Below are 15,733 nucleotides of genomic sequence, written 5' to 3'. Positions count from 1 at the left end.
GCGGCGAAGGCGACTCTGGAACTCTGGACTATATTAGCAGGCCGGCGGTGATAGTGTCATGTCACGAATGGTGCATCGCGACCGCGGACACAGAAGGCGAAGGGGAGAAAAGAAAGGCGGCGGGAGGCGGAGGGATTTTCATTTTCTGGGGTCTTGTCTCGTAAGGTTCGGGGCCTTTGGTCTCATCCTCGTTATTTTTTTTTTTTTTTTTCGGGCCAGAAGGGCGGCGGCGCACAACGCAAAAAATCGGGCAGCCCAGAGGTTTCTTGTTCGTCAGGACCGTGACGCTCCAACACAAAAGGGCGAGGGGTGGAAGATTCAGGTGCCGCGCTTAGTGGCCGCTCCCGAAGAAGACTAGCGGGGTATGGCGGCCAGTCCGGAAGGGGCGATGCTTTGGAATTTCAGACGGCGCTTGGAGCTGAAAATTGTCTTATTTCTTCTACTTTTTTTCTTCTTTACCCGCATTATATCAGCCTCCGACAAGCCAATCAGCAGCGTGCCAGGCTGACTAGCCCTGCGCCGGCCTGGGAAATGCCTGGGATCGGGCTGTTCTGATTGGCCTGGTCGAGCCATCCGGGATTAGATAAGCATCTCGAGCTCGACAAGCTTGACGCACAGCCTTGGGCAAGACGTTGCAGCTTTTGCCTCAGGCTTGGATCCAATCCAGTCCTTTGTCCGCCCGTCTTTCTCACCAACCGCCATGAATCAAATCCGGGCTGGGCTTATTCGCAGCCATCTCCAGTTAACCGAAGCCGGCGCGTCCCACCGGCCTGGCAATCATTTCGTCAATCCATCACCACTCGATAGGTAGTTTGGTTTCGGCAGCAAGCAAAACGCCTCCTAGAGAGCAACAAGCTTGCAGTCGCAGGTTCTCCCAGGTCCTGATCAAGTCCTGGAGTCGCGATGCAGTAATTTGATCGGGAATTTTCCCCCAAAGAAAACAACAAACTGGCTCTCCTTCCGTGACACCGGACCAGCCATCATCTCCATGGCGCCAACCGTCGCAGCGCTATGAGGCTTTAATCCATTTTACCTCTTGATTTTATTAGATGCTCCTCATTGATCAAGCAAAGCCCCGTTTTGCCTCTCCATACAGTGGCTTTCCACGCAGGCTGGAGTTATTTCGGAACCATCGTTACCGCGCACCGCATTGAGGACACGCAAACCGGTTTGCCTTGGATGACTTCATCTTTTCCACTGGCTTCTAGAGCGCAGCCGAAGTTACCGACGATATCTCACCTACCTACCCAGTCGTGACTACCCAATGTTGAATCACGAGAAGGCATCGACGTCATCTGATGCGATGAGTAATCTCCCGAGTTGAAATGTTCTCTTCTTCCCTCTTGGTGAGAGTCTCTGGTGAACCACCACTACAGCATTCATGCGTACGGAAATGTGACCTCTGCCAACAATCAGCTGATTGATAACGCGGTCTTAATCGATGTCCATCAGCAGCTTCGCCATATCGCCGGGAGCCCATGACGATCATATCAGTAGCTCATTTCTATATTCCCTCACTCAGAGAACAATTGCCTACACGGACGAAAATGTGTTCTTGAGCGAAGAACGGCCAATTTGTCTAGACTGAATTATGCTGTGCCTGTTGATGAACCAGCACGAATTACAGCATCAAACTGGCGGGTGAGAAGCATTCGGCCGGTGTCAAAGCTTCTCACGCCAGCATGGTTGAATATGTGGTCTCGATGCACCAGATCTTATACCGAATATCCATATAAGAAGTGCGCCTTATCGTGCAACAGCTGAAACAAAGGCTCGTATGTGCTTTGTCCTGTTGTCCAAGAGCAGCCGTTGGGTTGGACATGCTTCGCCCAAGACATTGTCTCATCCTATGCACAGCAGAGCTGCCAATGACTGGAATCCAGGCCACGCTCATCAAGACTTGGTCGCCATCGCAGCAGCTGGAATGTGTTGCTCCTCACAACGGCCCGCTCTCCCAGCTGATATATATCATGGGCATTAGGTCTCTGTCGTCCAGAGCCTGCCTCAACCCATAACAACCGAGTGCTTCACCATCCGTTCAGCTTCACATCTCCATTGCAATCACTTTGACAACATCCCTCACCATGGTCCTTCTCGAGCACCTTCCCCTCATCGGCCTCGCCCTGAGCTTCGCCCACCACCACAGTGGAAGAGCACCTCATCACAGCCATCCCGCTCTTCCAAATCACAGACATGTTCACCAAATCTCTGCTGACATGTCCCCGTATCACCAGGCTCCAAAGTTGATCGCCGCGCGTGCTGCAGAGGAGAGCCATGAGACCACGATCCAAGTTTCCCAGCACCACTTGCAGACCATCCTCGATAGGATCAAGTTTCTCGAGGAAGAAATCTTTAACATGATGTTGTCCAAAGCTGACTCTTCTCTAGAATCCAAGTCCGAGCCTTCAACGCCTTCTAAGCCTGAAACGCTTGTCGTGACGACCCGTGAGCCAACAGCTGCTCCGACAAGTAAGTCTATATACATCAACACAGCACCTCACAATCATCATTTCGGACACTGGGCTTACAACGCACATAGCAGCTACTGTCGGAGGCTTGTTCATGGAGGCTCCGGCAGATCTGGATGCTCCCACGAAGTCAACCACGATAGTCACTTTGACGACGCTGATTACGCAGACGCTCACCATGATGCCCACAAGGATACTCACGCTGACGGCGTTCCCCACGATTTTGGCAGAAGCGAGTCCGACGTCCAATATGGACAGAACTGTTGATGCGGAAACATACCAGGAAAGCAAATCAAAGGCAATGATCCCTTTCTTCAACATGCTAGCCAGCGCAAACCCAGCAGAGGCCACGGCCTCGAGCGACAGTCATCCTTCTCAGCCCTTCGGCCCGCCATCAACAGACGTTGTTGCTGAAAAAAAGCAGCCTGAAATCACGCCGCTCGGTCCTGGCTTCAACGCTTCGGCGACTTATCATCGAGTGTCGCTCTCGGCTGCCTCGAGTGGGTTCCTTACGGTGTGGAGGGGTGCTTGATTCGTATCGTATGAAGGATGGATGGATGGACGGAAAATGAATAAGGGAAACGGATGGAAAACAAACGGCCAAGGGGATGAGAACATAACACAAGGCGTTTGGAGTGGCGATCTTGTCTCGACATGTTATATGATAAATGGAAAGGTTGCTTCGTGCTCTCTCTTGTCTTCCTCCTCACTGCTTTCCCTGTTTCTCTTTGTCATGCTTAGGTACCTTGTGAATACCCGTGGGATATCCAAATTCCTCTCCCACGCCCGATATTATCCGTCTTCCTTATCCCCCAACCCTACCAAGCCAACGAATCACACAGTTTCTATTTATCAGAAACCCTCGTCCTACCCCGTCCTAGTGCCGCGCAGCGCGTCCATCCTGTACGAGCCGGAGGGCGCACCGGGGGTTGCACGGAAGCCGCCGATTCGACAAGAGGTACTTGCCTTTTGTGCGGCAGCGCCCGCAAAGCAGCGCGTACCTGGCCTGGTCAGCTCAAGCAAGGGGCCGGGTCCGATCTCGCCGCTGTGGCCGGAATGATTCCGGCCAATGGTCCAGTAAAAGGGCCGGGCAGAATCGGTAGCCTGTGGGGCGAGGCCTGCTGGAGCGTCCGGCCCCTCCCCCACAGAAGGGAGTTGGGCGTCTTGTCTGTCTTACATCAGTCCTTATCAGGGGAGGCAAGGGAGGAGGATGCAGAGAGAGCATCGGATACTGGCGATGCTGATATACAGACGTACGCTGGACTCATTCTATCCATATACCGCCAGCAAAGCACCGTTACACACGAGCATGTCTCAACCGATAGATAACGGCGACTTACATACAAAACACCAACAGTATGCTCCATCGCCATCACACACGGTACAGCGTGGTCATGCTCCCCCCTTTCCAACCGCCAGAAGAGACAATAACGGCGTTCCGCCATGTTTCTGTTACGTGAAGCAACGCCCTTAGCCCTCCCCTCTCCCGACACCTTCCTCTATCAGCTGCCGACAGACGATACAAGGGCGGTCTCGACCCGCTTCGCGCCGCCGTGCGTCGTGACCTCATCCCCACCCGTGGCCGGAATCCATTCCGGCCACCGGGTACTTAGGCGGCGCCGCGGACCCGGAAGTGGTGATGGAAGTCGTCCGACAGTTCTCAGCTTCAGCAGAGCCAGATTGAGAATTTGCCACCCATCCCTCCTCAGATCTCTGTTATTGAACCTATCCAGCCCGTTCTTGTATAGCTTCTATAACACTACCATCACTTACACCATCACCACTTACACGCATCTCACATCACAATCACCTCTCATCACTCCCCTTCACCTCACTTCACTTCACTTCCTACACAATGGGCTCCATCGCCACAAGCACGCCTCCCTTCGAGGTCCTCACAGATGCCCGTCCCGATGACAACTCCCTCCCGGCCTTCCTGGTGTCCACCACCCGGGGCTTCCTCCCCCGCGCAGACCCCATCGCCACGCTGCCCAAGGAGTTTGAGCCGCTCGAGTCCATCCTCCAGCGCATGCCCGTCAAGACTCTGTCTGGCGAGCCCGGCCTCCTTGCCCACAGCAAGCTTGGCGACGAGGTCGACACCAAGTTTCCGGATCTCACCGATGAGATGGAGAAGTACAAGGACAACCTGCCCCTGATGAACGCCCTGTACCGGGACTACTCGTTCTTGGCCTCGGCCTATCTTCTCGAGCCTTGCCATGAGCGCTTCCTCAGAGGGGAGAGCTATGGCTTGGGCCGTCAGACTCTACCCAAGAACATTGCTCGTCCTATTGCTCGATGCGCCGAACTGTGAGTCGTGTCCTTCAGGGTTAGGGTTACGAGTCATGGAACAATATGCTGACCTCTTTATCACAGCACTGGCTTCATGCCCTTCATGGAGTACGCTGGCTCTTATGCCCTCTACAACTACCGCCTTGAGGATCCCTCCAAGGGCTTGGAGTATGACAACATCCGCCTCATTCGCGCCTTTGAGCACGGCCTCGATCCCACCTCCTCCGAGGCCGGCTTCGTTCTCGTCCACATCGACATGGTCAAGAACTCTGGGCCCCTCGTTGCTGCCACCGTGCGCTGTCTGGAGGAGGCTTCCAAGGCAAGCTCTGGTCTCGGCGGCATCGAGGAGCGCAGGTCCTTCAACGAAGGGCTCAGCGACATCGTCACCGCCATGAAGAAGATCAACGCCGTCATGGAGACCATGTGGGGGAAGTCTCGTCCGCGAGACTACACCAGCTTCCGCACCTTTATCTTTGGCATCACGGCGCAGTCCATGTTCCCCAACGGCGTTGTGTACGAGGGCCTCTATGACAACAAGCCCATGTCGTTCCGCGGCGAGTCTGGCGCCAACGACTCCATGGTGCCCCTGATGGACAACTTCTTGCAGCTGCCGATGCCCGACACCCCCCTGACGGCCATCCTCAACGACTTCCGCGAGTATAGACCCAGCAACCACAAGACCTTCTTGCAGTACGTCAAGGGCCGCTCTCAGGAACTCGACCTGAAGGCGTATGCCCTGGGCTACAAGGGCGAGCCCGAGTCGGAGGAGCACGAGGAGCTCCTGCGCCAGTCTCGCAGCCTGTGGATCCAGATCCTCAACGAGGTGCGAGACTTCCGCTGGCGCCACTGGTGCTTCGCCAGGGAATACATCCTCAAGCAGACGTCTCATCCTACGGCCACCGGCGGCAGCCCCATTGTCACCTGGCTGCCCAACCAGCTGGAGGCGGTGCTCAAGGAGATGGTGGACGTGCATGAGCGGACCAAGGCCAAGCACCGGAACGGCCTGGGCAGCGTGGCCGAGGACATTATGGAGGCGGCGCTGCGGCAGAGGGATACCCTGCGGAAGGAGGTGGACAAGTTTTGCGCTGAGAGAGGCGTGAAGAGGGAGTAGGTGGAACTTGTACCGGGTTGAGAATGGTTTTGTCTTGTGATCTTGGACAGTGTTTGAAAATTGTAGGGCGATGGCTTTTGTTTCTCAAGTTGTCCATGTCATGTTTGTAAGCTGTGTAGTCCAAATAAAAAGAAAGATTCACAACATGTGAGGTGTTGACCCTCATTACTGCTGAAGATGGAACTGGAGGCATATCCCTCTGGTGTGGTGTAAGCACTTATGCTCCTAAACTGCCCAACAACGCATCCCTATTCCCTCCGCAACAGCTCGATGGTATTTATTTTTAGAGGCCCCCCCAGAATGAGGACAAGAAGAAAAGCTCTACCATTCGACCCATCCAAACCCGGAGCGGGGGGGTGAGAGACAGGGCAAAGACGGCCCCGTTCATGCACAATAAATGAAGTGCGCATCCACAAAGAGAGAGCAGCATCCACTCACGTAACCATCCGTTGGTAGGTACATATGTATGGATGAAGGAAGGGTAAATATATGGTCAATGTCCGGTTTGTTCGAGAAATCAGAAGTCCTGATGCCCGCAAGCAGACGTGGAATAACAGATTCTGGGAGTTGATTCTACACCGCGATGGAGCAGATCTACATGGTGTTTATTCTGGGAAAGCACATATAGACGGACGATGAATGGCCAAAATAGACAAATCCCATCTGCAGCTCATCTCTATCCCCCCATCTGACTGGACTGATTCCTTCATCCCATCGGCAGGGTCCTCTTTCTCAATGAGGATAGCAGACCCGGAAACGGGCGTCGCAACATGCATGGATCATGAGCCCTCTCTCTAGCTGCATCACTAACACCCGTCATCATCCCCAAGCAGAATCCCATGTCCTTGCCCGCAGCCACCGACCGACAGGGCCACACAAGGCTGCGAAGGCTTTCCTAATATGAAGGTTACTGTAACATTGCTACCCTCTCTCGATTTCTCGAGTTCCTTCCTTTTCCTTGTTTTTTTCTCCCGCTCTTCAAAGATTTTGTCGCGGTCTTTGCTGACTTCCAGAGTCCGTTCAATCAAAAGCGAGGGTTAAGAAGAGATAGAACAAAAAGGATGCCCCTGTCGCCCGACTCACGATGAGGCTCCTCCCCCTCATCCTCATCCCCCTCCTCCCGCTCGCAGGCCTCTTCGCCTCCGCCAGCGCCGCCGTCAGGGACAGCAGATACGCCGCCGTGCAGCAGCTCGTGCCGGACGGACTGACGCCGCGGTATTTCGTCGACAGGTCGCATCCGCTGTTCAAGCGCGAGGGATCGTGTGGCGACGACGCACACAGCTGTAAGACGAGATGATTGACTGGCTTCCTCCTCCTCCTCCTCCTCCTCCTCCTCCTCCTCCTCCTCCTTCAGCCTCTACTACTACCACCCACGTTCCTGTCGTCTCACCACCATATTACATACCCCCCCATCACCGCAACACAACAGCTGACAATGGCCATGCACACTTGAAGGCCTCGACATCGGCCACGGCGACCGCTGCTGCGACAACAACAGCTACTGCTACGTCAACTCCTCCAACCAGCCCAAATGCTGCGCAATCGGCCAGGCCTGCACCTCCGACAACCCCTGCCCGGCCACCGCCGTCCGCTGCTCCGTCACACGAACAATCACCCTCACAGCCTCCTCTTCTTCTTCCTCCAGAACAACAGCAACATCATCCTTCCCCAGCAGTAGCAGCAGCAGAGCAGCAGCAGCAGGCGCAAGGACAACAACAACAACCGTCCTCACGGGCTGCTGCGGCCGCGCCTGTCCCCAGACCAGCTTCTACCTCTGCGCGCCCTCCCTCGGCGGCAACTGCTGCCCCTTTGACTCCAACTGCCAGGCCGGCGGCCACTGCGTGTCCACAAAGACCAGCCCGCCGCCGGGCCTCACGCCCGTCGTCGCCAACGACGGATGCACCACCAGCCAGTTCCGGTGCCCCGACGGCAACGGCTGCTGCGACAACGGCCAGGCGTGCACCTCGTTTGGCGGATCGGGATACTGCTCCACCGCGACGGGCGGGCCGACGAGCACCCTCGCAGCAGCAGGCGACGATGACTCTTCTTCCTCGTCTTCTCGAGGGGGCGGCTCGGGCTCTCTCTCCCCCGGCGCAGAAGCAGGCATCGCTGTCGGCGCCGTCGTGGGCGGCGGCCTCCTCGTCGCAGCAGCGGCATGGTTCTACCTCACCCGCCGCCGCAAAGCCCGGCACGCGAGCCCCTACAACATCAACAACAACAACGGCCCGGCAGCACACGACGCGCCCATGGCCATCGCACCGACGACTTCTTCCCCCGACGCCGCGGCAGGCCACCAGCGCTGGGAAATGGTGTCCTCCGTGACGCCCTCCGGCGCCGCCGTCACCGACGCGGGGACCCTCCGCTCTCCGTCCTCCGCCCCCCCGGATCATCATCAGCATCATCGTCATCCTCCCGTCGAGCTAGGCGCCGATCGGGAGCTCCTGAGCGAGGTTTCCGGCGAGGGAGTGCTGTCGCCGAGGTCGGGCGTGAGCAGCATGGCGTTTGGCGGCACGGAGCTGAGGACGCCGGAGACGCTGGATGGGCGGTTCGAGTTGCATGGTTCCGAGGGGAATTGGCCGATGATGATGCCTTCGCCGGCGAGTCCATTGCCCAGTCCACCCTTGCCGGACGTGAATCAGGGTTCCGAAAAGGATAGGCCTTGAGTTTGATAGCTTTCATGACAAAAAGACAGGGCAGAACAAGTCATTCGGGAGGAGAGGGATCTTGTCTTGGGTGCTTCGGGTGCCCATCAATTGAGTCAAGACGCCTACATGTACACGAAACCGCCCAAGTCCAGAGATCTGAAGGGTGTTTCCTAGCCGTCAAGGATGGAGAGCTAGGAGACGTGAATCCAGAAGAAATCTTTGCATGTATGTTTTGTTTATTTCTTTTACATGCTATCAGTCACTTGAAAACAAAGTGAATTGTCAATCCGACCCAACGCCACCAAAAAATCCGACACCCAATGAAGAGGCCAGCTCGAGGGGTATGAAGAAAACAAGTTCCTGCAAGTGAATTGGTGTAATTAGAAGAAGGAGGGTAGAAGAAGAGAAGAAGGTGAAGATGAAGAAGAAAGAAGAAAAAGAAGAAAAAAAGGAAGGGAAGAAAAGAAAATGCCGAGGGTCCTGTTGCCCCCGTGCCATTGTGTTTATATGCTGGTACCAGCTCAGCATACAATGCCGCCAAACGGCGCGCAGGTTCGCAAGTCCTTGACCAAGTCTTCCACACTGCTAAGATGGCGACTCAGGAGCTGTTGCTTCTCCGCCGTGGTCAGCGTCACGACCCCGTTGCTGTTGGCACGCTTGCGGCCGCCTCTACCGTCCGCGCCAAATGCGCCCGAGAGCTTCGAGGGGCTGCGCTGCTGAAAGACAGACTCCCGCTGGTCGACGCGCGGGCTCGTCGAGGGCGTCTCCGGCATGAGATAGAAGTAGAGAAACTCGACCAGCTTGAGCTTGACCTCGCGCGAGGTGGATCGCGACTTGAAGAGCGACGTGACGGTCAGGAGGCCGTCGAGCCCCTCAAAGGTGCGCGTGTTGTTGGGAGTGTCGATGAGGGCGACGACGAGGGTCAAGAGAGTCGCAGACTGGATCGCCGGGCAGTTGTAGGGCTCGAGAAGATCAAGTAAGAGCTATTGGACGGGCACGGGTTAGCGTGGGTAGCATTTCTTGGTGACAGGGGTTCCCTGAGAGAGAGTCATCATCACTTGCATTCATATTCTGTTCCCGCGCAAAAAGAGCCTTGCTTGGAGGGTGCAGCAGCATGACGCCCTGAATGAGATCCAGCGCACTGAGGATGAGCAGGTCGTTTTGGCCGTCGCTGCCCTTGGCCATGAGTCGGTCCAGCGTGCTGGTCAGGCGCATGGCGACATTCCACTCGAATCCCTCCTGCAGCTTGAAGAACTCCCGAAAGGCCGGATCCTGGGTGAGCTGGGCGAGATCCTTGCGAGGGGCATTACCCGAGGCATCGCCGTCGTCGTCGTGGCCAGCCGCAGGCGAGGAGAGGGAAGAGGATCGAGTCCGCCCCGAGGAGCTATTGGACAGGCAGATTTGCGCCAGCAGACCTTCGACCTGGCGCAGCCCCTTGCGGATCTTGGGGCCGTCGTAGGAGGACAGGTTATCGAAAGCGAGTGACAGGAGGGCTTCCATCGGGGGCGGTTGGTGGTTCTTCGGTATGTATGTAATCCGATAGCGGCGGGTGAGACTGAACTCGGGATGGCGGACAGGAGAAACAACAAAGGGAAGGACAAAGAAGCTTGGGGGAGTAGTCGAAATGAGAGCCTTATTTCTTGTCTTTTTTTCCTTGTTTTCTTTTGTTTGCTTTGTTTATAGTGGGGGGCTGGGATGACGTCTGTGTGGTTGTTTGATAACGAGCGAAGGTGGTTTTGAATGAAGATGCAGCTTGGCAAACAGAGCGCCGGTGACACGCAAAGATGTTGTTACAAGAGGAAAAGGAGGAAGAAGCAAGGCATTGGGGGTATCAAGATGAAGAATGACAACTGCAAGGAAAAGACGTGTAAAGAGTGAGAGAGTGGAATAACACGCAAGGGAGAGAATGAGAGTAGTAAAAGCCACTGCGTCAAGTCAGTAACCGTAGAAATGAGTGTATGTATGTGTGTGTATGTGTGTTTGTGTGGGAAGGTTCCAGAGCGCCGGTTCAGCCATCAAATCAAGGTCGGGCCCCGTTCATACTTGGTTGCGGCTTCATTTCCCCGGCAACGGCGGGCTCGAAGAAGGGAGACGCAGCTGGCGGACGGGCCAAGGCAGGCTGCAGTGGAGGCCACGGCCAGGCTACAGGGAGGCTCCAGGCCACTGACGCGCCGTAAATTGGCAGCTTGGGGCCCTGTAGGCGGGGTTGGACAGTGAGGGAGCTCCACTGCGGTGGCCACGGGGACAGCTGCTAGCGCCTGGCGGGAGGGCCGAACGGGGGACCGGCCAGGCCCTGGAACTGGGCAGCGCTGAGTGCTTGCAGCGCGGAACGGAAACGCTGCACGCCATTTGGTATTAGCGACACGACAAGTGCACGATGACGATCCTGGGCCGTGAATCATGATTTGACGACGATTCGACAGGATGTTGTCTTGATGCTGTTGATTGAGCTGTTGACCAAGGGGGCAGTTCAGTTCCGACCAATAAGCTTATAAAACTGAGGTGCAGCTGCTGGTTCGAGAGCATTGGCTGCGGAGCAACAGGCACAGCCGTGCAGGCCTCAGTTCATGCACCCGTGCATCAAGCTGAAAGTATTACCTGACGGTACAAAGTACAATGACACTGGGATGACATGAAGCTGCATATCATGTATCATGGGCCAGCATCACTCAACCTCCCCAGCTTATCACCTTGATCCAGCATTTCATCACCGGCACTGGGATATACATACATACCTACATACATAGCAGACTGCATTATGTAAGGCACGTGTCGTATCAATAGCTCGATGTTCTATTTTCGAAACAAGGCAGCGGGCTAAAGGGAATCAAGCAATTGAACCGACGAAACCATGCTCATACCAGCCGGTGCTGGAGCTCAAACGGACTCGAGCTGCATTTCACATGTTACATCGAGTCGATTTCCCGCTGCTCGCTTCGCCATCCTGGTCCACGATGGCGATCCAGTTTCAGCGTCAATTGCCACATGATGCCTCCCAGCAGTCCAATTGGCGATAGTCTCTATTCTGCTGGGGTTGAATCATCACAGAGATCGAAACAGTCGCGCAGATCAACCATCAGCGGCGCTCTGTTGTCTGGATGAGGCTTGGATGTCAATGCTCACCTGGATGAACCCTCATCAACCACCCCCAACAGCTCTCTGTCGTCCGATGTTCCCATTCCGGTAGCATCACCCGTTCGACATCGTCAAAGCCTTCATCAGCATCATCCATCCATGCAACCCCTCGTGAACCCCCAACAGCCCGTCCCCGTCAGCAAGTCCGTTGCACCAGCAATCCTCTCCGCTCCATCTTACGTGTCTCCTGCCGCGGGCTCCCCAATCCTCACAAGCCTCTCTCTCTCTCTCTCTCTCTCCAGCCTCTCACCATCGCCGACACGCAACAAACGCTCCACGGCACTTGCGCAGGTTCGGCCAACAGCCCATCCAGAGTCGGCAAACCGACGGCGAGACAGGCAGCTGCTCCTGGCTCTCCGGCGCATCGCCAGTCCCAAGGACCAAGGCTGCAGCCAACATGCATCTGCACGCCTGCGCAATCCACCGCGAGCCCGCCGTCTGATAGGGCACCGGGCGAGATGCCGCTCCTCATCACCTGCAAGCCCCGCCGATTCTGTCTCTCCGTCCTGTCCGGTCCAGCTCAGTCACCACCAGGCGAACCCGAAATGCGGTAAAGTGCCCATGTAGGTACTCGTATGTATGCACATGTCATGTCATGTACGCTGCTTCGCTGTGCTCCGCACCTCCAGTCTTCTTCATGTTCGATTCTTCACCACCCCGCCGCGTATCCATTGCAGCTGGCGCCACAGACGGGCAGTATAAGAACCAGGCGAAGACGCGCCGTTTGACGGGAAACGATGCACTCCGAATCCGCGTTGACCATCTCATCGCCCGTTATCATCCCTCCCCGGACCTCGAGCAGACGCCTGCAGTCTCGGTCTCACTCGCGAGCCCATTCGCAGTCTCAATTGCATCAAGCCCAGCTTCAGCCCCAGCCCCAGCTCCAGTCCCCATCGCCGGCCCAGCGCCACAGCTTCACCTTGCTGACCCACGCCGTGGCCTCGTCGCTGCCACGCCTCGACGCTCCCGCCGCCACCTCGCTGGACCCCGAACCCCTAATCGAGCTCGAGAGCGAAGCTCAGTGGCTGGCCCCGCGCTCCAGGCTAAAGCTAGCAGGCAAGCGCGCGGACCCGGAACCCATGGCGACGAAGCGGCCCTTGTATCCTCAACCTCCGCCTCGGCGAAGCAGCAAGAGAATACACTACGGCGACGTCGAGCTCGACAGCATGCAGCACCAGGTCAACCCCTCGGCGCCGCCCAGCGTCGACCGCTTCGCGCACGAGGACTTTGACTTCCGCCGCCGCGGCACATGGACCGACGACAAGGAGCGCATCGTCCGCGGCCCGTTTGAGTACGTCGTCAGCCACCCGGGCAAGGACTTCCGCGCCCAGATCATCGCCGCCTTCAACGCCTTCCTCGACGTGCCGCCCGAGAGCCTGGCCGTCGTGACAAAGGTCGTGGGCATGCTGCACGAGGCGTCGCTGCTCGTCGACGACGTCCAGGACTCGTCCGAGCTGCGCCGCGGCTTCCCCGTCGCCCACAGCATCTTCGGCGTCGCCCAGACCATCAACTCGGCCAACTACATCTACTTCGCGGCCCTGCAGGAGCTCGTCAGGCTCGGCAACAAGCAGGGCGTCGCCCTCTTCGCCGAGGAGCTCATCAACCTGCACCGCGGCCAGGGCATGGACCTCTTCTGGCGCGACACGCTGACCTGCCCGACCGAGGACGACTACCTCGAGATGGTGGCCAACAAGACGGGCGGCCTGTTCCGCCTCGGCATCAAGCTGATGCAGGCCGAGTCCACGTCGGCCGTCGACTGCGTGCCCCTCGTCGACGTCATCGGCCTCATCTTCCAGATCCGCGACGACTACATGAACCTCTCGTCCAGCGAGTACAGCCACAACAAGGGCATGTGCGAGGACCTGACCGAGGGCAAGTTCTCCTTCCCCGTCATCCACGCCATCCGCGCCGACCCCGTCGACCTGCAGCTCATCAACATCCTCAAGCAGAAGACGACCGACGTGCAGGTCAAGCGCTACGCCGTCTCGTACATGGACTCCAAGGGGAGCTTCGACTACACCCGCCAGGTCGTCGGCACCCTCATCGAGAGGGCCCGCAAGATGGTGGCCGAGCTGGACGACAAGTCCGGCAGGGCTGCTGGCATCTACAAGATTTTGGATAAGATGGTGATTTCGTCTTGAGGCTGCTGGGATTTTGGAAGCAGTGAGGGGGGAGTTTCTCATGATTCTAACGTGCATTGTTTTCTGGGACACAATCGGCGCCGAAGCGGACTTGGTCTTTCAAGCATGGTTAATGATTTTTTTTTTCCTTGTATCCTTCATCGTTCTTTCTTTTCTTTGCCCGTTTTCCTTACTCTCTCTGAGGGTAACAGATTGCATACAATCAGCTTCCTCTCATGTTGCAGCATAGCAAAGCGGCATCATCGGCCTCTACAATATACCTTAGGCAGTAGCATCATCACTCAGGCAGCAAATTAATCGTCACAGTTTATCAGAGCAACCAGATGAAGACCTTTAAAAAACGATCGCTAACTAGACGAAGAACCAACGTAAAGAGAAGCAGCCTTCTTCTCCATCCCCCATTACAGCTATTGTGCCGCAGACACAGAAATCTTCCTCTTCACCAACCGCACCCACCTTCTCCGCCTCCATTCCCCCTTCTTCCCCGTCCCGTCCTCGCCCTCTTCCCAACTCAGGTGCGGCATCCCCCCAGCTCGACCGCTCGGCTTGGTATCAGACTGGTTCTCATCATCATCGTCCAAGACGCCAGTGCGCCTCTCTCGGTCGTCGTATATATCATACACCCACCGCTCCCCCTCCGTCTCAACCTCGACCCCCGTAATGATGCGCTCCTCGACCCAGTCCCTGCTCCAGAGGTCGAGCGCCCACTTCTTCTCGCTCCACTCCCAGCCCTCGGGCGGCATCACGTCCTCGAAGAAGCGCGTCCCGCGAGGCCTCTCCCCGGCGATGCGCGGCTGCGACAGCGGGTCGTACGGCGACGGGCTGAAGAGCCACGGCTCCCACTCGCCGGCCGCCGACTGCCGCTGCAGCTCAAAATCTCCACCTCGCGCGTCTCGGGCGCCGAGTCGAGGATGACGTCGGTCGCGATCCAGGCGTCGAGCCAGGACCGGGCCTCGCGCTCGCGCGGCTGGATGTGCTCCTCGCGCGTGGCGGCCAGCAGGCGCGCGACGGCCGGGTGGCCCGACCCGACGGCCGCCCAGCCGCCGGCGAGGAAGACGAGGCGCCAGGGGATCATGTGCGCGGCGACGGACAGGAAGACGCCCGCGGCGAAGAGGAAGAGGAAGACGGCCGACGAGAGCGCCTCGTTGCTGAAGTTGCTAATCGGCACGAGCAGCGCCACCACCATGTCGTGGCCCTGGGTGAAGTCGTCCATGCAGTTCTGCAGGTCGCCCATGTTGCGGAAGAAGTCCTTGCTCAGCTCCTTGGCCGGCCGGACCGTGGCCGCGGGCGCCAGCGGCGGGCCCCTCGGCGAGTAGCCCATGCTCTGCTCGCTCGAGAGGGTGCCCTTGGGCGGTGCCGGGTGTCGCGCCAGGAATCCCGGGATGAAGGCGCCCAGGAGGATTCCCACGATGGGCAGGACGCAGAGAAGGTAGGGGTCGAGGCAGACGAAGGTGTACGTGGCGAGCAGGGACAGCGTGTGCGAGGGCTTGCGCCAGGAGAGGATGCGGGTCATGCGGGCCTGGAACTTGAAGACGACGCCGATGCGGGCGTTGAATCGGCGGAAGTTGTTGGACATGGTGGTCAGGTTGAAGCCCGGCCGCTGCGGGAATGCCGCATCGTCGGCGCTCGATATGGTGACCTCTGGGCCACCATGGCGGTCTTCATCGGGGATGACTTGTTGAAGAAGCCTGCGACGTTAGGATGCCCCTCCATTAGCATTTTTTTGTAGTTGCTTTTCTCTATAACCGATAGTAAAACTGACTTTTCTACCAGGCGATCTTGTATGTTCGCCTTTTCTCGGAGAGCTGCAAGGCCGGATCGCAGGCCGATGCGCTGAGGCGACGCCGTAGACGGGTCGAGTTCCGCGGGCGCCTTTCGCTCAGGCGGTCGCTCTGGCGAGTCGTCGCGGCCGGCTGCCATCAGCTCTGCGGCGAAGTCGTCCAT

General features: G+C 57.4%; 6 protein-coding genes across 6 annotated transcripts; 4 read left to right on the top strand and 2 right to left on the bottom strand.

Annotated features, from left to right (window-relative positions):
- Positions 1-2,084: 2,084 nt before the first annotated feature.
- On the top strand, positions 2,085-3,000 carry BBK36DRAFT_2061 (hypothetical protein; the record flags this gene model as incomplete). The annotated part of the gene is made up of 2 exons (XM_024897897.1): positions 2,085-2,469; positions 2,540-3,000. 2 exons carry the CDS (start codon positions 2,085-2,087, stop codon positions 2,998-3,000), a joined length of 846 nt encoding a protein of 281 aa, XP_024752010.1.
- Positions 3,001-4,323: 1,323 nt separating this feature from the next.
- Positions 4,324-5,868, top strand: BBK36DRAFT_1113184 (hypothetical protein; the record flags this gene model as incomplete). The annotated part of the gene is made up of 2 exons (XM_024889881.1): positions 4,324-4,775; positions 4,842-5,868. 2 exons carry the CDS (start codon positions 4,324-4,326, stop codon positions 5,866-5,868), a joined length of 1,479 nt encoding a protein of 492 aa, XP_024752009.1.
- A 1,084-nt stretch (positions 5,869-6,952) lies between these two features.
- BBK36DRAFT_1138789 (hypothetical protein) lies at positions 6,953-8,531 on the top strand (the record flags this gene model as incomplete). Its single annotated transcript, XM_024893265.1, has 2 exons — positions 6,953-7,151; positions 7,324-8,531. 2 exons carry the CDS (start codon positions 6,953-6,955, stop codon positions 8,529-8,531), a joined length of 1,407 nt encoding a protein of 468 aa, XP_024752008.1.
- A 503-nt stretch (positions 8,532-9,034) lies between these two features.
- Positions 9,035-10,013, bottom strand: BBK36DRAFT_64224 (cell division control 14, SIN component; the record flags this gene model as incomplete). The annotated part of the gene is made up of 2 exons (XM_024898418.1): positions 9,035-9,496; positions 9,633-10,013. The coding sequence occupies 2 exons, from the start codon at positions 10,011-10,013 to the stop codon at positions 9,035-9,037; spliced, it is 843 nt and encodes a 280-aa protein (XP_024752007.1).
- A 2,801-nt stretch (positions 10,014-12,814) lies between these two features.
- Positions 12,815-13,789, top strand: BBK36DRAFT_1113362 (geranylgeranyl diphosphate synthase; the record flags this gene model as incomplete). The annotated part of the gene is made up of 1 exon (XM_024889903.1): positions 12,815-13,789. One exon carries the CDS (start codon positions 12,815-12,817, stop codon positions 13,787-13,789), a length of 975 nt encoding a protein of 324 aa, XP_024752006.1.
- A 407-nt stretch (positions 13,790-14,196) lies between these two features.
- Positions 14,197-15,733, bottom strand: BBK36DRAFT_1156936 (hypothetical protein; the record flags this gene model as incomplete). The annotated part of the gene is made up of 3 exons (XM_024893967.1): positions 14,197-14,646; positions 14,673-15,477; positions 15,552-15,733. The coding sequence occupies 3 exons, from the start codon at positions 15,731-15,733 to the stop codon at positions 14,197-14,199; spliced, it is 1,437 nt and encodes a 478-aa protein (XP_024752005.1).

This window comes from Trichoderma citrinoviride (genome assembly GCF_003025115.1).
Source record: "Trichoderma citrinoviride strain TUCIM 6016 unplaced genomic scaffold BBK36scaffold_3, whole genome shotgun sequence".
NCBI classification, from domain to species: domain Eukaryota; kingdom Fungi; phylum Ascomycota; class Sordariomycetes; order Hypocreales; family Hypocreaceae; genus Trichoderma; species Trichoderma citrinoviride.
The sequence above is the reverse complement of the archived record's forward strand: the minus strand, read 5'-3'. Positions and strand labels throughout refer to the sequence as shown.